The 23,663-nt window shown below is 43.6% G+C and overlaps 1 protein-coding gene across 2 annotated transcripts; it reads right to left on the bottom strand.

The window, feature by feature from the left end:
* Positions 1–15,537: 15,537 nt before the first annotated feature.
* Positions 15,538–23,600, bottom strand: MIS12 (MIS12 kinetochore complex component). 2 transcript variants are annotated; one of them, XM_069971135.1, is made up of 2 exons: positions 23,500–23,600; positions 15,538–16,713 (listed from the first exon to the last, which is right to left on the bottom strand). In XM_069971135.1, the coding sequence occupies exons 1-2, from the start codon at positions 23,505–23,507 to the stop codon at positions 16,059–16,061; spliced, it is 663 nt and encodes a 220-aa protein (XP_069827236.1). In that variant the 5' UTR covers positions 23,508–23,600; the 3' UTR covers positions 15,538–16,058. The 2 variants fall into 2 exon arrangements, with proteins under 2 accessions (XP_069827236.1, XP_069827237.1); XM_069971136.1 differs by lacking the exon at positions 23,500–23,600 and adding an exon at positions 23,310–23,402.
* Positions 23,601–23,663: the final 63 nt, after the last annotated feature.

The following is a 23,663-nucleotide window of genomic DNA, read 5'->3' as shown; positions in this document are numbered from 1 at the left end:
ACAGGTCATACAGGAAAGACTGGATTTCGCCTCTTTACAAGTCCACTCCTGGGTTTGGCTTTAAATCTTTGGCAGATAATCTGTGGTCAGATCTGTTGGTGTAATAGGGCATTTAGTTATGCCCTATCCTGTGAAAGTCATAACTACCCCAGATTGGAATAACTCCTTTAAGGGAGCGTTCACACCTACAGGATCTGCAGCAGATCCGCAGCAGATTTGATGGTGCCGATTTGATGCTGTGTTCAGTTATTTAAATGAAATCTGCTGCGGATCTGCTGCAGATCCGCAGCAGAAAATACGCTGCGGAACCGATAAGTGTGAACGTACCCTTAAGGGGAACGAATTTAACCTGCTGATAGCCCACAATTGCGCAGGAGGCTCCAAGGATAAAGGTGTGTCTCTTTCATCCTTGGCGCCATTCCCATGCAGTTAGTAGTTTACTCCTTGGTCCAGTAAGACTGTTAGGAGCACTGCCCCATCCTCATGGCATCGAACTGGCCTGCCCCTGGCCGTCCCGCTCCATTGATAATCATTAGAAAAGGCACGCCAGATTGGTGCTATGAGGTCAGGACAGTGTTAGACAGAGGAGTAAAAAACTAGTTGCACAGAAACAATGCTGTAGACTTCTCCTCCTGCACAATAGGGGGCTATCAGTAGGTTAGATTTGTCTAACTTGCTGATAGTTCTTCTTTAGGGACTTATCTGTTAGTCAGCAGAGCAGAGTATGGCTGTAAAGAGTATCACTCACCCTTATGGACCTAACAAGTCCATGCAGTACATGACCAGCCCTAATGGATTCCAATAGAAGCTAAAAAAAAAAAGTGGTTGTCACAAAATTAGAAGTGATTCTCTATCTGCCTGGTTGAGAGGGGTACAACTATTGTTCTGCTGATGCTGAGCACCCAGAAATCTTGAGAATGGAGCAGTAGTGCACACACACAAAAGTACACAGCTGTGTCCAGCAGCTCCCAAAGAGAATGAGTTGAGCGGCAGTGTACACATGACCGCTGCTTTGATGGGAGATGCAGGAATGTGGAATGTGGAGATGCCCTCAGAGCAGACAGTTTTCCCTTATCAGTGGTGTAGCTACCAAAGAGGCAGGCCAGGCAGCTGCTATGGGGCTCTTGGGGGAAGGGGGCCCAGTGTCCTTCTGCTTAATCCCTTATGTACTGCTTTGTGTAAGTGACCCAGTGTTCATTTACATGCTGCAACACAAAAAAAAGGTTTAAAAAGCACAAGACAAGGACATCACTGCTTCACTGCTCCGATAACCCCTGACCTCTGTTCTCCATGCAAGCTCCATGCAGAGGTCAGGGGTTATCAGTGCAAAGGCAGGGAAACCGAGATCTCCTTGTCTTGTGCTTTTTAACTTTTTTTTGTGTTGCAGCATGCAAGTGAACACTGGGTCACTTACACACTGCAGTACATAAGGGGTTAAAGTAGAAGGTAGGCCCTTATAGTTAAATACAGTGGACTGACAGAGCAAGGGGGGCCCTGTGAATCCCCTATCCTTTAATTTTTCCCTGTGGTGGTGATACAGCGAAATTGAACACTTGTTTCCCCTAAAACTGTAGCTGGTCAAGAATTGAATGGATCATCTGGGTGCCAGTGTGGTTTTTATTTTTCTTTGCATTTACACTTACAAACATGATCCATTTTATTTGTACCAAGCTTTCACTATCTGCATGTCAGTTCAGTGAATTACAGATCACAGGTCTTTTATAGAACTACTGGGAAAAATATAAGAAAGGAGTGGAAAGTAGAATCAACAATACCTTGTCATCAACATTACTAATGTCTATCTACGCCATCTGTGTATACCTATATATATGTATATTTATTATGTTATATGCTGGCATTGAATCTCAATCAACTACAGCAAAAGCATGACATACAGTGTGGACTCAAAGAAGTAACAGTATGTATCTGTTACATGTAAATATGTATCATTCATAAAGATATTTTTGCATGTTTTTGTACTGTTTAATTGACTAAAATAAAGAAATTGTCCAATAAAGTTTTTCACTTCCTTGTCTGCTGTATCTGTCCTTACACAGTAAATGGAAAAGGGATGCTTAGTGCTTACTGGGGAAGGCTAGCAAAAGAAATTGTAACATAATCAGGGATATACCAAGATCAAACATTCCGTAAAATTTACTGTGAACATTTCCTCATTACATCTATTACATTGAGCATCAATCCTAAGAGGTCATCAATGTTATATCCTGGAAAACCCTTCTAGCAATAAAACCTTCTAATCACTGGGGCTAAAACTAAGCTGTGGTGATAAGAGGAGGCTGCTGTAAAGTGATTTGTACAGCATTGCAGCGACATGTGACACCAGTAGATAGAGAAGACCATAGCAGCTCTGTGTGGAATGACCTCTTCAAAGACCACAGAGTACAGTCATCAATGTTTTACATCAGGGATGGGGAACCTTCGGCCCTCCAACTGTTGCAAAACTACAATTCCCATCATGCCTGGACAGGCGAAGCTTTAGCTTCAGCTGTCTAGGCATGATGGGAATTGTGTTTTGCAACAGCTGGAGGGCCGAAGGTTTCCCATCCCTGTTTTACATTGATCTCAAGGGGACAGACTGTCTATTGTCATCTATGTCCATGAGTCTTGCTGTAAAGCATGTCACGCAAGTTAGATATTAGAAACCAATTAGAATAAAAGACTCTAATCAGTAAAAAAAAATTGGGTGACATGTTCCCTTTAAACTTTGGATTAGTTTTGCAACAGCTGGAAAGTTGAAGACCGCAGTTCTTATAATATATATAATACAGATAGTATAGAAAGGTGTCCACCACTGCATCTTTAGGATGTATTGAAATTGGAGACTTTCTGCAGTTACTAAGTTCTATTTAAACCAAGTTGCTTGAAAAATATAGCTAAAAAAATGATTACAAAATCAGTATGTGTAAATAATCTCTTGCCTATATACATATGCTTTAGATCTGGAACACTTGGCTATTCCAGCTGACAGAAATATCATAGCTAAGACATTCCTAGATGTATTTCATCTTGACAACAAGAAAGTGAGTTTGCTATTGGCTTATTCAGTGTGACTAAGGATAAATCCTTTAACACTCAAGAAAGCATTGATGTGTTCAGAGCATAAATCTAGAGCTTTCTGTTATTCCGTTTAACTGAGCAGATAATAATTTAGTTTGGGTTTACTTCTGCCAATCCAAAGATTTTATTCTGGCACAAAAGCATAACCGGCAGCATGGAATCATTACACAAGAACAATTAAACACTCTGACCTTGTGTGGAAGGTAGAAATGGCTGAAATACAGTATATTGACTTATAACAGTTCTATAGCATCAACGTGTAAATTGTAGGCTGCATAAATGCTTAAAGGGAAACTCTCAGCATAAGTAGGCATGAACACAGAAAGCAGTGCTTGGGTGGAATGCTGCACTGGGGGGCCGAGAAACGCCCCCAATGTATTGAAGGAGCTTATTAACATTTATTTTGGGTGGAATTTTGTAAAAACTGTGGAGCATACAAATATTACAAAAGTGGCGCTAGAAAGGGGAGGTAAGCGGTTACACAAGATATCAGGAGATTCTTATGGATGAACCTGCTGATAATTTCCCTTTAAGGATTTATGCAGCCTACATTATATTATTGATGCTATAGAGCTGTTATAAGTTGTTCTGTGGTGACCCCTGGCTGATGTTATAGCGGTGGGACGGCCGGTCACTTGCTAGATGGAAGTGTGACGCCACTTCTTGAGGTGGATGGCCGAGATATAGCCGGACCTTAGGGTTTTGTCACGTGACGCTAGTGCCTAGTGGGCACACAGGTGTGATGGCACGCCTGCTTTTAGAGTGTAAGGCTGGTTGTACCCTTCTCCCCTGTGGTCGGTGTCTTGCTGGGTCCCTTAGGATAGTGTAGTCACAGGTGGCCAGAGTGATGAAATGACCCTCCCGAATAGTAGTAGGACCTGCCACCCACAGAAAGGGGAAATGTCCCAAGGTTGCGGTGTACGTGCTGTGCAGGTGGTGGTGAATAATCACACTCAGTTGATAACGTTGACTTGGTTTACTACTTGTAAATGTGCAGCAGGTAATACAATAATTTTTTAAATACACTTGATAGTTCCAATAAATACACAAACATAGAACCACCAGATCTTTATGAGAAGTGCTGAGTAGGATGTAGTAGAATAGATAAGGTTGTACTAAGGTAGCGTAGTAGAGAGGAGAGTGCCGTGAGAGTCTCAACCCAAGTAGTAATGTGCTCTGCCAGGAGGTTGGAGTGCATAGAAGAATACATGCCGAAGAAGAAGAAACAATCTGTGCCTGTGTTTTAACCTTTCCTATAGTCTTCACACCACCTTATGCCCACTAGCATTGGCAGAACCGTACTAACGGGTGACACAGGCCCCAGACCCTGTTACCTGGGATGAGCGGAATGGTCAGAATTTTCCGAGTGCACCCACGCTGCGAGATGGAGTTCATAGACTTTTAGTAACTTTGGTCCACCCCGATCAGTTCCTAGCTCTTTGGCTCTTTTGTCGATACTGTCCTGCATTGTAATTACTCCTAGTCCTCGGTGTGTGTTGAGATGATCTGTTGGCTAGTCCTCTCTTGAAGCGCTTAACAGTGAATCACACAGCGTGTTTGATGCTTCGAAAAAGAGGTTGGTAAGAGGGCTCTATTCTGCGTCCTACCCATGTGGGATATTGACTTGGAACTAACTTGTAGAGGGGACCTGGCAGAGGGTCAAGGCCCCGGTAGAACCACAGTGGAGAGCTATGTGAGCTGCGTCCTTTCTCCACCAAAGCTCAGCTAAGCAGGAAGTGGTGTTTTTTTTTCCCTCAGTCTGGCACAGTGCTCTCTGCCCAAGACTAGAACTGTCAAGAGCAGAAAAGTTTTTCTATGGGGATTTGCTACTTCTCTTAACAGTTCCTGTCTGGGGCAGAGGTGGCAGCAGAGAGCACTGTGTCAGACTGAAAAGTAAATTACAAATCTATAAAACTTTCTGAAACCAGTTGATTTCAAACAGGAAACAGGGAGCATGACGGCAAGGTTTTCATAGCGTATCCTGCTGCCAGCGATGAATGATCTTTACATTTTAACACATTTCCACCATTCTACTGATCCATCTCTAGTTTGAGCCCCAGAGTAATGTTATTCTATGCCACAAATCTGGAGATGGGTGTCATCAAAGGGTTAAAATATAAAATAATTAACTACCCCCCCTCCCTGGCTCCCACTTCAAGTCACAACATTATTCCAGACCTCAACCAGACCCCTACCCTAAATTCAGACACTGGACCTCTATCCCCTCCCCCCACCCCTGACTGGTCACCCTGTATCCGCCTGACCACACCAATTTTGCCGATTTGTACAAAACTGCAGTAAAAAAAACAAACAAACATTGATCTTCTGTAAATCATGGCAGAACTGTAGCCAGGAGACAATACACCCCTGAAAGTATGTCTATTTGGGCAGCCATGGGACCTCCAGGAGCTCAAGGCCCAGGGCTACCGCCCAAAATGGATTTATTATATTTCACTACTGAAATATTTACCAAACTTGTCTCCTTCTCCTCCAACCATGACTTAACATTTTGATCCTCACAATGGGACTATTTTCAAGCAAATAACAGGTGAACATAATGCTGCAACTACACATAGCTAATGAACCAAGTGCAAAGTGAGTAATGGTTTATACTTACATACAATAGAACCTTTCTCAAGCATAAATATCTAACAAAGAGTTCAACTTTCTATACTTAAAGGGAACCAATCAGCACTTGGGCTGACTGGGCTCCCAGAACGGCTGCACACACCTGGTAGCCGACTCGCCGGTAGTGTCGGGAGGTTCAGATTCTGTGGGCTTCATGTGCGGTAAAATGCATTTTAATACCACATGCAAGGCAGGGGGAGAGCCGTGACTAGTCATGGCCCTCTGCACTGTCAGCGTGTTCTGCAGGGTGATTGACAGGCAAGGAAGCCAGTTAGTGGCCGATAATTGGCCTGCCCCTGGCCTCTGGGACTGATTTCTACCTACCTGCGCTTACCATCCTTGGAGGGTGTTTGGTGGTTTGACTGGTCCAGGTCTTCTTCATTATATTATCACGCTAGACATTGCTAGGCAGTAGGACTACATTGCGTTCAATAATCGCATACGAATAAACACTTAGGGACATGCGACAATCTGCTCAATGTACTGTTCAGCAGGAAGAAACTTTGCATGGTAAGACATTTAAATAGGCAGTGTCATGAACATAACTAAAAAATTTTGACTTATTGTCAAAAGTTTCGATCGGCAGGGTCCCCCATGTTCAGACCATGACCAATTGGGAGACAGCAATCCGGGAGAAGTCTCGCTCATTGCATTCCTCTCCCAGCTCCGTTATGAGAGGGTCACATAATAGAAGTTAAAAAAAAAAAAAGAAGGGCACATCTCTTCACAGTGACATTAACGGGAGAGAAGTGTGCGGCATTCTACTGATCGGCTGCAGTGTGAACATCCAAACCCTGACCGATAAAAACTTTTAACATGTCTCTAGCAAGTTTTATGCTTGTTTTTGAAAAGGATTAAATGCAATTTACCTGGTACATTTCCCTACCCATTGCCTTCCACTACAAAATGTCCTCAGATACAAACTTTCTGCTAAAGAAAGCTTATATTTTATGAAGTATTGGGATCTGTCATTACTAAGCAATGCTTGAATTGTTAAGTGGAGAACTTGACAGCTTAATTAGGGGATCCAGGAATTAGTTGTTTCATGCTTTGATTCTATTTTGGTGCTGCTTGAAAGTCACTCTATAGAAAGGAGCTGTCTTTTTTACATTGCATCTTACATAACCACTTAAGAGCAGCTTCCTATCTTTTTTTTTTTTTTTTTTTTTTTTACAAAACAAAAAAGTTGTAAATGTTCACATCTACATGTTTCACAAAGACAACGTCCTTGTTCTGCAGGTCAATGTAGACAAACATCGTGACACATGACCCAATTCTCAAAAATGCATAAAAATAAACCTAATAAGTATCCATAATAGATACAATATGACCCTGATGTTAATTACCAGTAACCAGTTATACATAAAATAATAAAATAAAAATTCATAATTAAAATAAAAAATCACTATTAAAGCAAATGTACCACTAGGTACATTGCTTGGTGTCTATTACATGAGCAGACAGGTGTCGGCACGGGGATGCTGGTGCCCCAGTGCTTTTTTTGTCTCCGGATTCCTGTGCACACCTCCAGTCTATTCTTGAGCACAGTGTCGGACTGAGCACCTTGGGCTTACCCTACATATACCAGATATAACTAGCGCCAAACCTTTCATATTACCATAGCGACTTTGCACAGAGCTGTGTAAGCTAGCTGAGTACTAGTAACTTGTCAGTCATTCTATGCAAACAGCAGTGTGCCACTCAAGTTTCTTGAAAGGAGAGGTCCCATGAAACTAACAAATCTCAAGCAGGCAAGAGGCAGGCAGTGCGGGGAGATAATAAGAAAGAAAGTATACTTACCAGTGCATGTGCCCCCGTAGAAATTGCCTTAATGATATCCAACAGCCGCTGGCCTCCTGCAGCTCCTCCAGCTGCAATGTCATGGAGATGCTAAACAAGGAGGCCCACCAAGGGGTAGGGTCCACCAGGGGATTCCCCTGCTCCCCTGTGGGCTAGTCCGAGCCTGCCTGAGCACCAGCCAGGCATGAAGCACTGGAGACGAGTCTGCCGGCTCCCAGTGTCACAATCACCCCTCTGTGACACGACTCCATTGATTCTAATAGGGCAGCGTCACAGAGGGGAGGGGGTTTCGTCACACTAAGGGCTTCATGCCTGGCCAGTGCTCGGGAATCAGACGGCGCTTCAAAAAAAAGGGCCGCGGCATCCCCGTGCTGGCACATACATGTTAAAAACACCAAGCGATGTACCTAGTGGTACACATGCTTTAAACTATTCATATCAAAAGGGAAACTGTCAGTTAGGACCTACACCTGAAAAGAATCACTGCTGCATCGGCCCACTCACCGATGATTGACAGATACTGTCACTGCATAGAGAAACCTGTCAATCATCGGCAGGGGAGGTGTCTGTCCCTGTTATGCTGCCCTCACAGTTCTCCCAGCATTACCTCCGAGACTAAATCCCACTAACAAACCTGGGAACTATAGAGACTGTAGATTCAACTATTTAATGTGTCTGGAGTTCTCCCAGTTCCCCAGGCTCCTTTTTTGTGGGGGAATGAAGGGGATTTCCTAACAGGCAACTTATTCTCCTTTGTAAATTGAATAAAGCATACATGTACAGTATGTTTATGGTGGAGTCAGAAGTAATAGCTGACAGACATATAAAGGCTGAATTAAATGACCTTAAATGCTTCCCCCTCTATGCACTGTACTATAACAGACAGCGAGCAGGGAGCGTTCAGGCCGCCTATTAAAGTCAGCAGCGTTGTCATGTCCTTGCCCCTATTAGGAGCAACACGTAGCAGACGGATTGTAATTTTTCAACATGTTAAAAGACCACAAGCAGCACACATCTTGCATAGAGATGTATAAAGAAAGTGACTTCTGGCCTACATAGCAGTCACTATGATACAGACAGTGTTACTGGTGAACAGCAGGGCTGTAACAGCAAGACAGTCCCTTTAAGTGGATAGCCCTTCCCACACTACAATATACATTTACAGAGCACAGTAACAAAAATGTACAGTGTGGGAATAGCACAGACTTAGGGGTGTCAGCTGTAAAATATAACTAAAACCCAGCTCAAATGGCTGTAACACTGAGACGTGATTTAAAGTAAATGTACCAACATGTACATTACTTTGGGTACTATACCTTAATGGACCCGTGCCAGTGTGGGGATGCCGGTGGTGTGGTCCTTTTTTGAACTGACACCCAGTTCCATGCTGGTCTTTTCGAGATCACCAGCCTACCCCGGAGTACTGGGGTAAACCCCCTTCCCTCTGTGATGCAGCGCCATTGATTCTAATGGAGCCGTGTGACAGAGGGGAGGTTGTTTTGCCACACCAGGGGCTGGCGGGCCTGCCCCCAGTGTTCCGGGGCGTAGCAGTGCTCCCAAAAAGACTGGCACCGGCGACAATCCAGGGATTAAAATCCAAAGCACTGTACCTGGTGGTACATTCATTTTAACCCCTTTAATGCCATTGAATTTACCAGGGCTGGTCCCTCACTTTTGTTAGAGGCTGAAACCAAGGTGGACAACTGAGCCATCCATGTTCAGTGGTTTGTAAATCACTGTATTTTGCAATGTGAAATTATTAATAAATCAGTGACTGCTTTTCCTAGGCATAAATTTATTAAGCCCGATTTTACTGTACCTATCCATTGCATAGTAATACATAATAAATAGTACATACTGATCCCGTAAACGCCTCTGACATCCAACTAGGGATGTATTGTATTGAATTGTGCATTTGGAGGTTGAATCTTAGCAGGAGCGGTCAGGTCCATTATAAGAGAAATTAACTTTTTATTTAATGACACAATGATGTTGGAATTACAGGGAAGGAGAAAAGAATGATCTGGTGGAGGAGAACAATGTAGATAATACACCTTTCCAAAGGTTTGGGACCACTATAAAGGACTCACGTTGTTCATTGCTCCACACATCTGCACTGTGGGGTAGAACATAAAAGGAAGCAAAGAAAAGAGCCCCGTTCCTCAGGATATTGAGTGTATTTCAGTACATGAATGCCGAGAAAGTTTTCTGTTTAGCAGCAGGCAATAAAACTGAAGTTATTTTACATGTCTTAAAAGGAAACTATACCTTCATTTTACAAAAGACTACAAAGCATGCCGTATAGAGAGAACTCAATTTTACATTCTATTTCAGAGCCTGTGGCTCTTTTGACCAATGTTAATGATCTGGTTTACATAACTTTATACCTAAATGGTTTATGATTGCAGAAACCTTCATGTCATTTACATGACTATTACTGTGGGTTACATCATTTACAGACAGACACGTACTTCAGTGCAGTTCAGCATGTTCTCCTTAAAGCAACTCTGTACCCACAATCTGGCATACCAGGAGCGTGTGCTGACCCAACAGCTCGACACTCTCTTCCTCCTTAAAATTGGTACATAGAGATGAGCGAACCTGGAGCATGCTCGAGTCGATCCGAACCCGAACTTTTGGCATTGATTAGCGGTGGCTGCTGAAGTTGGATAAAGCCCTAAGGCTATGTGGAAAACATGGATATAGTCATTGGCTGTATCCATGTTTTCAAGACAACCTTAGAGCTTTATCCAAGTTCAGCAGCCCCCGCTAATCAAATGCCGATCATTCGGGTTCGGATCGACTCGAACCAGAACCCGGTTCGCTCATCTCTATCGGTACGTGAACTAGAACTAGACAGTCCTTTTTCTTCTTGATGCCATTAGATTGCACGGCCCCTTATCTTGCTGGGTAAAAGTACCCAACACTGTCAGTATAGCAAAATAAGAGAAGTCCAGCTCCCAATGTACTTGGAAGAGTGTTCAGCGGTAACCCAAGTGATGCAGAGCAGGAGGATAATCAAGTGGGGCCTTTCACTGTGAATAATATGTAAAAATAGAGGTGAGGTCCAAAGCTCCATTCAGTATGTGTCATGCAGTATGTGTCTTAATCATGGCCGTGATTAAAGAGTCACTGTCGTATTTTTTTTTTTTTTTTTTTGCAGAAATCAATAGTCCAGGCGATTTTAGTAACTTTGTAATTGGGTTTATTAGGCAAATATGCTATTATCTGCAGTCAAAAAGACTTTCCCCAGGTCCCCCCCCCTCCCTCCTCTCTCTCATTCACTGCTCATTATCTGGAAATCTTGACTGTTTTACATCAGTCGTGCCCTGTGTAACCTATGGAGAGGGGAGGGGGGAGATTAGTCACCAGCAGAGAGCAGAGAACAAAGGATTACATAATGGGTATTCAGAGGTCAGTACTGACTTCAGAGGAGATAGCCTGGTGATGTAGCTGTAAATTAACTCTTTGTTGTCCTGTTTTGGTGCCTCATCTCCCTCAACCCCTTCCCTCTCCATGAAGACCATGAAGACAGGGGGGAGAGCTTCAAACTGCTTTTTAATGATAAAAATGCATTTTTCGGCTAATAAACCCAAAGTTTCTTAGAATCGCCTGTACTATTGATTTCTGCAAAAAAAAAAAAAATTTTTTTAAATTAACTGACAGTGACACTTTATTTTTAGCCTTGTCTGTACAAGGATATGATTTATGGATATGAAAAAGATTTTTCTACACTTTTACTGCATGGAGCTGTGGACCTCCTCTATTTCTGCATAACACGGTCAGCACTTTGGTACTCAGATCTGCACCAAAATGCAAGTTGTGAAATAAAGAGTTTGGTGCAATTTTGCACCAATTTTTTTTACAGGTTAAAAAAAAAATAAACCCTGATTTTACATACACATCACATTTTCATGCTAGAAACCCCCTGATTTAGTTAGAGTGTGTGTACATATATATATACACATATATATGTGTGTGTGTGTGGGGGGGGGGGGGATGTCTTACATGACTCCCATGAGATCTACACCCTGCAGAAGTATAAAAACTTCAAAGAAAAGGTGACAAGAAGAAAGTGTCCGTCTCTTACTGAATCAGCTTCATACTGGTATTTCTATAGAATTCCGGGAGGCTCCTGCCATTGTAAAGCAGAGGATTTCCCAGTTCATCAGCTGATGGTTTCCACACAATGAAGTGAGGAAATAGATCGAGATAACCTCCTTTCACACATCTACCCAGGTAAACAAAGGATGTTACTTTGAACAATACAAAATATTGATGAGTCAAAAGAATAAGATTTTAACTGACAGTAGAGAAAAACTTGTGCTCCAATGTAAGCAGAACGCTATTACATCCCAGGTACATTCAGCAACCAGGAATATTAATAGGGTTATAAACCACCGAAAAGAATGACAATTGAAACTCTTCCTATACAATTTCTAACCATCACAAGGTCATCATGAACACTGAGCACTCTACTCAGAGAAAAGCACCGGAGAGAGTTATTCCTTCTGTTCTAATAAGGTCTAGGAGATGAACCTGTGTTTCCATAGTGACAAGGGATGTCAATGTTGTGGAAGGCAGCAGCTCCCATGAAGATTCCATTTACAGCACCAAACTCTTACTTTGATTCAAGCATGGTGACTCATGCATGGCTGCAAGTAACAACAGTTTAATTGGCTTCACCAGGGCAGGGAGGGTGCACGGACGCACTAAAAAAATACAGAGCAGGACCTTAGGTATATTATATACGTGCACCCAATACCAGAGACATCTTTACAGCTTCCACTGCTCTCTGCCTTAAAGCGACTCTGTACCCACAATCTGAGCCGCCCAAACCACTTGTACCTTCAGATAGCTGCTTTTAATCCAAGATCTGTTCTGGCGTCCATTTGCAGTTATTGTCCTAAAAAACAACTTTTAAAGTGGCAAACCTGTGCCCAACGGGCGTGGCTCAGATTGTGTATGCATTAGGCTGGCACAACCTCTCTCTGTCCCTCCTCCCCACCCTCTTCCTCATTAGGAATGCTCCAGGCAGATTGTCTCCTATTCAGCAGCTGTGTTAGCCCGGGACATGGGCTGGATCGTTAAACACCTGTGCAGTGTTTAGACAGTGGCATTCCTAATGATGAAGAGGGTGGGGAGGAGGGACGGAGAGGTGGTGCAAAGTTAGGGCACAGGGCTGCAAGTTTAAAAGTTGTTTTTTAGGACAATAACTGCATCACCTGCCGAATGGACCCCAGTACAGATCTTGTATTAAAAGCAGCTATCCAAAGGTACAAGTGGTTTGGGTGGGTCAGATTGTGGGTTCAGAGTCGTTTTAAAGGGGTTATCCACCGAAGAGTGAGAAAATAAAATGCTAGCTGGTCTTACTCACCAAGTCCCCCTGAGTATTTTGAGCCGTCTCCTGTCTTTGTAGCTGATGCCATTCCTGAGTTACAAGTTTTTCTGAAAGTCAATCTGTATCCAAGATAGTAAACACATTTCCCATCATTCATTTCCCTGATTGCTCTATTTACGTAATCGCCCCCTTAGCTTTCTTTCCTGCCCACTGCTGTCATTACTATTGCAAAGTAGCCACAGGACTGTTTTCACTGATTTTGCTTAACATCAACCCAATATGTATTCCATACTAGCTGATGATGTAGCAGAGCTGACGCATGCATGGTGTAGCTATGTGCTGCATAACAAGCATCTGTTTACCGGAGGGTGTAGTGTAGGTTTATATCTCTGCTTGCTGACTGTGAATGAAAACATTCTTGTCCCATCCAGACTCTAAAAGCATTCATAACACTTCCAATATACAGAGCTGAGAAACAAAGAGAGGTACATGTGCCTGCATTCAATGGCAGCAAGCAGAGATAGAACTAAAACTTTTCATATTACAGAAACCTAGGCTCAGAGACACATGTAAGTCTATGGAAGCAGCACAGGTGCATGGAGATGATGCAGATAATGTCTCCTTGGGGTCAGGTTAACAAGTCAATAGACAAGCTAACCCGGCCACCAGATAGGAGATCACATGTTCTGTGACTACAAAGGGAGGGGAGAGGAGGGAGCAAGAGTACAGGATTTTATACAAGAGCGGATAAGAATGAGAAAAAACAGGGAAAGGGCACAAGATAGGTTATACATGTATATTAGATATAGGGGGATTGTTTAGAATATTGTTTTTGTTACCCGGATAACCCCTTTAATATGCCTCCCAATAAAGGCACACTCAAGTGGGGTTCCTACTGAAATAATTTGTTACCTATCCACAGGACAGCAGATAAATGTGTGATCACTGGGGGTCTGACTGCAGAGACCCCTAGCAGTCTTGAGAACTGAAGAGCCTATTACGAATGGAGCAGCAATGGTCTTGTGTAAATGCTGCTCCACTACCTGCAATAGGACAAAAACAGATTGTCTCATTTCAAAAACATACAGATAGACCCATAGCAGTGACTGATAGATTAATAATTTTATTATTAAGAACCACTTAAAGAGTATGGTCCCATGGTGTTATTAGCTATTGCACAAGGATCATGCCCCGGATGCATGGTCTGATGGCAACACCAACTTGTTAATGACACAATGGCATCACCAGCAAAATCCTGCTCACATAGCACCTTGCAAACACAGTGCGTTGATACTCACTTCTCCCTCCACATGCCATCTATAGTATTAAAACAATGGGTACTTTTTTGATGACACAAAACCATATTGTGCGGGTTCCCTTTAAGTAAACATGAAAACTCAATGTGGGTTTTTTGTCTTATCTGTAATATCAGTTTCTGGTAGTCAGCCATTTTTTCCTGACTCCTCAGCAGAAGCTGCTGTGTCACACAGGGATACCACAAAAGGGATGGATCCCTGTATACCATAATGAAGGGGATTATGGGGATTACAGTACCGGTTAATCAGTATTTTGGCAGAGTTTTTTTCCTGTCTCTGTCACAGGAAATGTACTGGAACACTGATGTGGTAGGGGTATTATTTCTGTACATCTATTACTAGTACTTGCAGGAGAGAATGTAGTATTTTAAAAATGATTAATTTTTTTGAAGGGTGTCACATTCCGCTAACCCCACCGTGGAAAACCTTGTTTCTCTACATAGTTGCCAAGGAACATACTTACCTCTCTGTATCACAGGGTGGGGAAGGTCCTTAATGCACCCTACATACTGGATTACAGTGCAAAATACAGGCCTATATAATATCCTTCTAAAAGTAAAAAAAAAAAAAAAGATTTTTATCAACCACTTAATTTAAATAAATAAGATACCAGTATAAATAGCTGGAGTCCTTCAGGAGGAGAATCCTATTTATTGCATTAGATACTTTATAGACAACTTACGGATGGTTTTATACACAGCATAATGAAATGTTTGACTCATTTTTTTCCAGAACGGCACAGTGGCCCGATGTTCATAAAATAGGAGAATGTCTACATACACGAAAGCCATAAGACACAAGGAGAATGAGGGATAAGCATTTATGTCAAAAATGCAATGTGGGAAGACATTGTGGGTGCTCTTCTCCGCTGCACTAGTGGCCATGGTTGGCTAATGCATTTGTAGACTGTAAATAGGAGCAGGAATCAAGTTCCAATCCTGTCTGCAGTTCCCAACCGCATGTGCTAGCTGCAGCCACTACAGCAGCAGGGAAGAATGCCTATTCAGATAAAATGGTCAATGATGAGTGAGGTGGTATTTTTTTCTCCTTTTTTTCCATTACTAAGCTAGATCTTAGCCATTTTAAAGGGCTAAAGTCCCTATTACATTAGACGACTCATTGTCGGCCATCGTTTCTTCTCAGATTGAACTGACTTTCCTTAGTGAACAAGATGTACTGGCCCCTGATCAAGCATAAGAATGGGCAATGCATGAGCCACTGCTATATTGTGCAGATAAAAAAAGGACACCTTAACGTGGTGACACGGTACAATCTGTTTGATCAAATAGTTTGCTAAGATCCTCATTTTTCAATATCTACAGGGCAGGTTTTTATCGTGTGTACACCAGGGTAGTGTACTTGCACTACACTTTATCCAGACCAGAATCCCATAGAAAACCTATGGCATCAATTAACTTGCTGTGTAGAGGCTTGTAACTCTGTACCCCCAGAACCTCAATGAGCAACACCCTTCATGAAGGGAGGGACACCATGCCTCAGAACACAATAGGTCTGAACAGCAGGAAACAGTTGTCAAGCTGTAATTGATCCTCAAGGGTTCATGACAAGTTATTGGGACATTTTTGTTGGGGTATACCCACCCCTGTTGTTGGCTTTTGTTTCATTTGGTTGAGATGATAGAATCACCATTGCTTGCTTCTACTTAAATGCCCTATTTTCATGATATATTATCACTATAGCGTGAACGTTTTAGTCTCCATAACATTTACTTATAAGCCAAATATCCCTACCCTTCTGTAAGTAGCGTATACTGACGTCTGCACCACTGCTTTGGTAATAGATTTGATAAGGAAGGATCTGACAAAATAGATGTTAACAGGTAAGGTTAAAACACCCGATACATTGCACCCGTGTATTTTACACTACAGAACTCATCAGATAACATTCATGGATGTTACATCAAGTTTCAGTTTCTTATGTTTAACATCTATTTCCTTAACTGTGCCCTGAAGTTTCTTTGAAGTCTGGACCATAAATGCAAAGCTCTCCAGAAGTTCTGGGTTTCCATGTTCTCTGTAGATTTTGTCCATATTATCAAACCAGACCAGTATCTTTCCCAGCTCTGCCTGTACGACTTTCTGTTCCTCCAGTTCAGCTAAAAGAGCCTGAGAAGCAAGTAATTCTGCTTTGTACCGTGCTTGAAGTGACTTGGTTTCGCTTTGTAGAGTGTCATACTTTTCTCTGCTATATGGACATTCTGCGTTGACCTTGTCTTCTGGCAGGACAACATTTCGCGGTATGTTCAGTACCATTTTCAATAGACAGAACTCCATCTTCTGAAACAACTGATTAAAATGTTCATTCACAAAAGTCAAATACTTCTGAGTGCTTTCGCGAACCTCCATTCGGCTAATCCTACAGTCGGGAATTTTCTCTATCTTCTTAAGGATTACACTTTCCACAACCAGCAACACGTCAAATAAGTAGTCTTGAAATGCAATGTACAGTCGGAGGATGCATGTTTGGGGTGTAAACCCAAAAAACTGGGTTTCGTAACTCATCGGTACAACAGACATTTTTTCAGAAGATCTGTAAATAAAGAGAACGTTTAAACCTGATCAGACTCTGCATTTATACATAGACATTGAACAATATATACAGTTGGCTATATCTCTTTACCATATTGTAAGAAAACAGGAAACAGAAGATACATTTTGAAGAACATAAAATTGTGAAGACTAGAGGATCCATCTTCAGACCTCTACTGCCACCTAGTGGATAATTCTGGAGTGAAATAGTAACTATGCAGGTTGTATTTGCATTAGCAGTACGTCGTCTTTTTCTAAAATTATAATTTAATGGAATCAGTCTGCTACATGTAGTGCAACACGTCTCCTTACAGGGAACTTGTCACTATGTTTAAGGACAAAAACAAAACAAAACACACCAGCAGGTCTACATGCAGATGGGGATTAGGGTCTTAAAACAGCATATATAAAATCCATCTATTCCCACAATCTAATATTTGTAACATTTATTCTACAGTAGTGGACACCTGGGCCTGTATCTAGTGGCTCAGGCACATCTGCGTTGTGCCAATAATGTAGAGGCGAATACACCTCGCTTCACTAATCATGTGCAATGAAGCAAGCTGTACTGTACAAAGCTGTCCTCAAAGCAACAACAGCGGGGGGAGCGGCTCGTGAAAGAGCTGTCAGTCTACTGTATGCTGTTCATCACCGCTTACTGACAGAGCATTCTCTGCTTTAAACATGTCGCATTATGTTGGTGCACTTTTTTATTATACCATGTTTTCCTATGACAAACATTTCTGTCACCTCTTTATTAAAAGACAATGGGAAATATGTAGGTGAGTAAGAATAGAGCCATATGTATTTATTTTACAGAAAAGCACCAGAACCATTGAAAAACCAGTGCAAACAGAAAAAGTGCAGTTGTGCAATACAATGAGTGCCTGAATAAACAGCATGTTTGTGGGTTATCCAGCACTACAAAAACTTTAAGGTAAATAAAGCTAAATTGCAAACCACACCTGAACTGGAGAGTGGTGCTGTCTCTGGAAGAAAGTGGCCATGTTTTTGTTGCGCTGGATAACCCCTTTAAAGGGGGGTTTTCAGGATTAGTAAAAAAAAACGCACCACTCTCGTACCCAGGTTGTGTGTGACATTACAACTCATTCACATCAATGAAACAGAACTGAATTTCATACACAAACAAGACAAGACAAGGACAAGAGTGGTGCTGGTTCTGGAAAAAAAAATGCATATTTTTTTTCTAATCCTGGATAACTTTAAAGTGTCACTGTCGTAACAAAGAACGTAACAGGTCACAGAGACATGTCAAAAGTTTGGATCAGACTGGGTCTGAGTGTTCAGACTCGTACCGCTCTGCAGTGTGTCCACTCTCGGCTCTGAGTTAGAAAAAAAGAGCTGGGCTTATTATGGAGCCTGACTCTTTTTTTCCAACAGAGCGGCAGTGGACCTGCTTGTTCTCCTGATCGGTACAGGTCTGAATACTTAGACCAGGACAGATCAAAATTTTTGACACTAACACTTTAACCCCTAGACGACCCTGGACGTAGGGTTACGTCATGGAAGTCTGTCCCCAGACGACCCATGACGTAACTCTACGTCATGGGTGTTTCTCCCGCTATGAAGCGCGCGGGCCAGCTGCAGTGAGCAGCCGGGACCTCACCGGTAATGACACACTGCAGCGATCGCGCTGCCGCGTGTCATTAACCCCTTAAACGCTGCGGCGTTTAAGTGTAAGTGACAGGGGGAGTCCCCTGTCACTTACCGATCGGGGACCCCTGCAGTGCGACTGCGGGGGTCCCGATCGTTGAAACGGACCGCCGGAGGTCTCTCACCTGCCTCCGTGCGGTCCGATCGGCGATCTGCTACACCGAGCCTGCACAGGCAGGCTCAATGAGCAGAGCGCCGATAACACTGATCAATGCTATGCCTATGGCATAGCAATGGTCAGTGTAAAAATCAAAGTAGTGTATGTAAAAGTCCCCCAAAGGGACTTCAAATGTGTAAAAAATAAATAAATAAATAAAAACACTATTACACTACCCCAAAACCCCTCCCCCAATAAAAGTTGAAATCACCCCCCTTTCCCATTATATAAATAAAACATATAAAAATAAATAAATAGATAAACATATAATATACCATAGCGTGCGTAATTGTCTGATCTAATATAACAAGCGTCATTGCGAACGGCGTACACGAAAAGAGGGGAAAAAGTGCGCAGATTACCAATTTTGTTACATTATATATTAAAAAAAAAAAATCAATAAAAAGTGATCAAAATGTCCGATCTTCACAAATATGGTATTAATAAAAACTAGAGATCATGGCGGAAAGAATGACACCCCATACAGCCCCGTAGGTGAAAAAATAAAACCGTTATAAGCGTCACAATAGGCCCATTTTATTAATATTTAATTGCCAAAAAAAAAGGATTTCATAAAAAAAATATATATATATAACATTAGAGAATCTGTGTAACCTGCATATGGTTGTGTTCGGACTGACCTATAGAGTAATAGTATCATGTCGCTTTTACCATACAGTGCATTACGTAGACACAGGAACCCCCCAAACGTTACCATATTGCATTCTTATTTACGATTTCACCTATTTAGATCTTCATAAATAATATATTTGGGATTCCAACATACATGTTATGGTAAAATGAATGACGCCATTACACAGTACAACTATTCCTGTAACAAACAAGCACTTACATGGCTTGTAGATAGAAAACTGAGAGTGCTAGATCTCTTAGAAGGGGAGGAGGGGAAAACGAAAACACTAAGATCAAAATTTGCGCGGTCCACTGGGTCATTTTGGGCCTGATCCTCAAAGGGTTAAAAGCTTTTAGAAGGAATGTGTCATCTAAAAAGGACCTACTGTTTAAATGAAGTTTTTATGTTAAAGGGGTTTCCCAAGCAAAATGGACTGATGAGCATACTGATCTGTATAAGGGGATCTAGCTGGGGGTCAGGAGCCTGTCACCCTGACACGGGGGGTGACAGGTTCTCTTTAAACTAATATTAGACAGCACCACCCCTGTCCCCAGGCTGTGTGTTATATTACATTACAGCTCCACTCACTTCAGTGGAACTGAGCTGCAAAACCCACATCCAAACTGATGTATTTAGCCCAAGAAGTAGCTATATTCCTGGTAGAATACGATCTAAAATCTATAGGTATCTCAACCTGTGTGAAGTGTGTAAAGCTGGCTACAAATTGTAGTGAAGCAGCTTCCCCCTAGTTCTATCCCTGAACTTTCAGCAGAAGATAAACAACCTCCAGACACAACTTTAGGGATGTAGTTGGTGTCGGGAAGTAAAATTCTATTTTCCTGGACAAGATAGGGCTGATGTATGGAAACAGCTGTGATCTCACCAACCCTTCTAGCAGGTGGTCAGGAGGGGGGCCAATTTCCAGGAGAAGATATGTGGACCTCCTAGAACAGGGGTACTCAACAATTTTTAGTGACGGTCCACTTACCGGGGTCTATTGTCAGGTGAAAGTCCGAGCTAACCTTCAGTAGGAAACATGTTTTGTTAACTTTTCACAAAGGTTTTGGAACTATTTACATACAGAATTGATGCCCCTGTGCGCTTTCCCAGTTGTAAATAGCCCCCCTGTGCGCTCTCCCCAGTAGTATATAGCCCCCTGTGCACTCTCCCCCAGTAGTATATAGCCCCCCCTGTGCTCGCTCCCCCTGTAGTATATAGCCCCCCCTGTGCTCTCTCCCCCAGTAGTATATAGCGCCCCCTGTGCTCTCTCCCCCAGTAGTATATAGCCCTCTGTGCTCTCTCCCCCAGTAGTATATAGCCCTCCCTGTACTTTCCCCCAGTAGTATATAGCCCCCCCTGTGCTCTCCCCCAGTAGAATATAGCCCCCCTGTGTGCTCTCCCCCAGTAGTATATAGCCCCCCCCTGTGCTCTCTCTTCCCCTGTAGTATATAGCCCCCCCTGTGCTCTCTCCCTGTAGTATATAGCCCCCACTGTAGTATATAGCCCCCCTGTACTCTCTCCCCCAGTAGTATATAGCCCCCCTGTGCGCTCTCCCCCTGTGCGCTCTCCCGGTGGTAGATAGCCCCCCTGTGCTCTCTCCCCCAGTAGTAGATAGCCCCCATGTGCTCTCCCCCTGTAGTATATAGCCCCCTGTGTGCTCTCCCCCTGTAGTATATAGCCCCCCTGTGCTCTCCCCCCTGTGCACTCTCCCCCAGTAGTAGATAGCCCCCCTGTGAGCTCTCCCCCTGTGGTATATAGCCCCCCCTGTGCGCTCTCCCCCAGTGGTATATAGCCCCCCTGTGCACTCTCCCCCAGTGGTATACAGCCACCCTGTGCACTCCCTTAGTAGTATAAAGCCCCCCTGTGCACTCTCCCCCTGTAGTATATAGGCCCCCGGGCGCTCTCCCCCTTTCATTTAACATAAAAAAAAAAAAAACCACATACTCACCTGGGTCCGGCATTTCCTCTTCTCGGGAAGCGATGCGCGGTGGGTGACCGATTTAAGGTTAGGGCCTAAATAATCTATCAACCGATGACACGGATCAGCGGCTGATCGTTTTCTCTATTCCACCGAGCAATCATCGGACGAATTGGGACGCTCAGTGGAATAGGCCCCTGAGATAACTCCTGTGGTGCCGTTGTGAAGGTGAGGGGAGAAAAAGAGACATAAAACAGCAAGTCCCAGCCTTTTGCCCAGTCATAGACATGGCCTTGGTATTGACAGCCCTTCCTGAGTGCGCACAGAGTGGGACAACGCAGCTGCCACCAGATGATCTGACATACCTGGGTGATACTTCTTCCCCTCCCATCCTGCACAGCCATGCTGGTCCAGCACCCACCACTGCTACCTCAGCATCCTCTAGTGCCTCTTGCTGGGGATACTGCAGGCAGCATTACAGGACTCGGCTCTACACCCTGCACAGTGATCACTTTCACTGCTACAGTGCAGAGGCCGCCAGACACAGGGATGGTGTCATACAGCTTCCTCCTTCCGCTGGGCCCAGAAGCTGAGTGAGGAGGTGAAGTGCACTGTGGACATCAGCAGCCACCTAGACAGACAGCTGAGGTGAGGTAAAGGTGGTGGAAGCTTGGGTTAGCCCCTGCACAACCATAGCAGGGCTCCCCAGCTTCAGCTAGTCAGCCACTTCTAAACTATAGTCTATACAGGTGTCTGGCTGCAGGAGGGAGCCCTGCAGTGGTCACGCAAGTTACTATAGGGTGTTGGACAGAGGGCTATTTAGTCTGTAGACTATGCAGCCATCTGTACAACACTATATAACTTTCATGCCCTTACTGAGCAGGCTGTGGGGGCAGATAACATCACTTCCTGTACACACCCACAGAGTTTAGGAGAACCACAGATAAGGCGAGCAGAGGAATGCAAAGAATTAAAAAATAAAAAGTCTATGATGGGTTCACATGTAACGGATCCGCAGTGGATTTCATGCTGAGAGTTTACAGCAAAATGCGCTGCGGATACCTTCACTGTCACTTTCAATATGATTACATGCAAATATTTAAAGGGCAGCCCCCTTAAACAACCCCCCCCATTGCAGCCCAGTACATACATTACCAGGTCCGCGCTCCGGCTTGCTACGGGGGCTCAGCCAATCGTATTGAAAGTGACAGTGAAGAGCATCGGATTTCTTTGCGAACTCGTAGCGTGAAAATCGCTACGGATGCGTTATGTGTGAACCCACCCTTTAAAAGGGTTAGAGCGGTAGTACATTTATTCACTAAATAAAACACATTACAAAGTTATCCAACTTAGTAATGTGTGTTATTTGTGGATGACCCCCTTCCCCGTGTTCCCCCCCACCGCCCGGAAGTGTGGTGCATTATACTTACACAATTACCATCGACCCCCGGCCGCCATCTTGGGACAATGACGTAATTTTCGGGAGGCCGGCCAGACCGCTCCAGCCGTCCCTCATGCCGGCCCCCCTCTGGCGCGTCATCAGCTGCTCAGCAGCAATTAACTATGCTCAGCCAAGGTCCTATTACACGGAGCGATTTTTAACGATTAACAATCGCAAACGAGATTGTTCATCGTTACCCCGAAATAGTTCACCATATTACACCGAACAATAATCATTAGTTACGATCGTTACTTCCATTGTTTATTCATTCTTATCCCAGCAAAACAATGGGCAATGTGCAATTACACTGAACGATTAGTGAAAAAAACGCGGAACTTGAGCGAACGAACGTGGAATTACAGCAAACGATTAACGATAATTTTAGATTCAGATCTAAAATCAACGATTAACGACATACGAACGATTTTTCAATCGTTGCCTGCAATTACACAGAACAATTATCGTTTAAATACGAACAATTTAACGATTTTTCGCACGATAAATCGTCCCGTGTAATAGGGCCCTTATGCTCAGCCAATCACGGCTGAGCAGCTGATGACGCGCTGTAGGGGGGCCAGCATGAGGGACAGCTGGAGCGGACCGGCCGATCTCCTGAAGATGACATCATTGTCCACCATATAACACCTCTGGCTGCAGTATCCCAGGATACAACATGTAACTTCTGTAGGGGTTCTATGCTATGATACCAATGTACAAGCTCGCAGCAGGGTGGACTACCCGCCCCCACAGCAGCTCTATGTATCACCACTTACCTGGGCAGCAGACACCGACCCCTCGCGCTCAAGTCCCAGCTTCCCGCTTGATATAAAGCAACAGCTTCAAAAACAAATCCCTCTAACCAACCAATCCCAACCGCTCTGTACTACGTAACCGTGCGTCAGTATGTGACGTCAGAGACAAGCGCGGCCATATTGTGTACGGGCAAAGAGATTATTCACCTACATAAACATTTCCAGAGGCGGAGTGGCACAGGAACCGTGCTGTCACCACACATCCCGTACCGGAGCCTGGGTCTGGGATCAGCCTGGAGGTGTCAAGCTAACAGAGCCTCACATCCTCCACCAATCGGATTCTACAAACATTTGTTACGCGGACCAATGGTGGGC

Source organism: Dendropsophus ebraccatus, chromosome 5 (assembly GCF_027789765.1).
Source record: "Dendropsophus ebraccatus isolate aDenEbr1 chromosome 5, aDenEbr1.pat, whole genome shotgun sequence".
Taxonomy (NCBI): Eukaryota; Metazoa; Chordata; class Amphibia; order Anura; family Hylidae; genus Dendropsophus; species Dendropsophus ebraccatus.
This window is presented reverse-complemented; position numbering and strand designations above follow the sequence as displayed.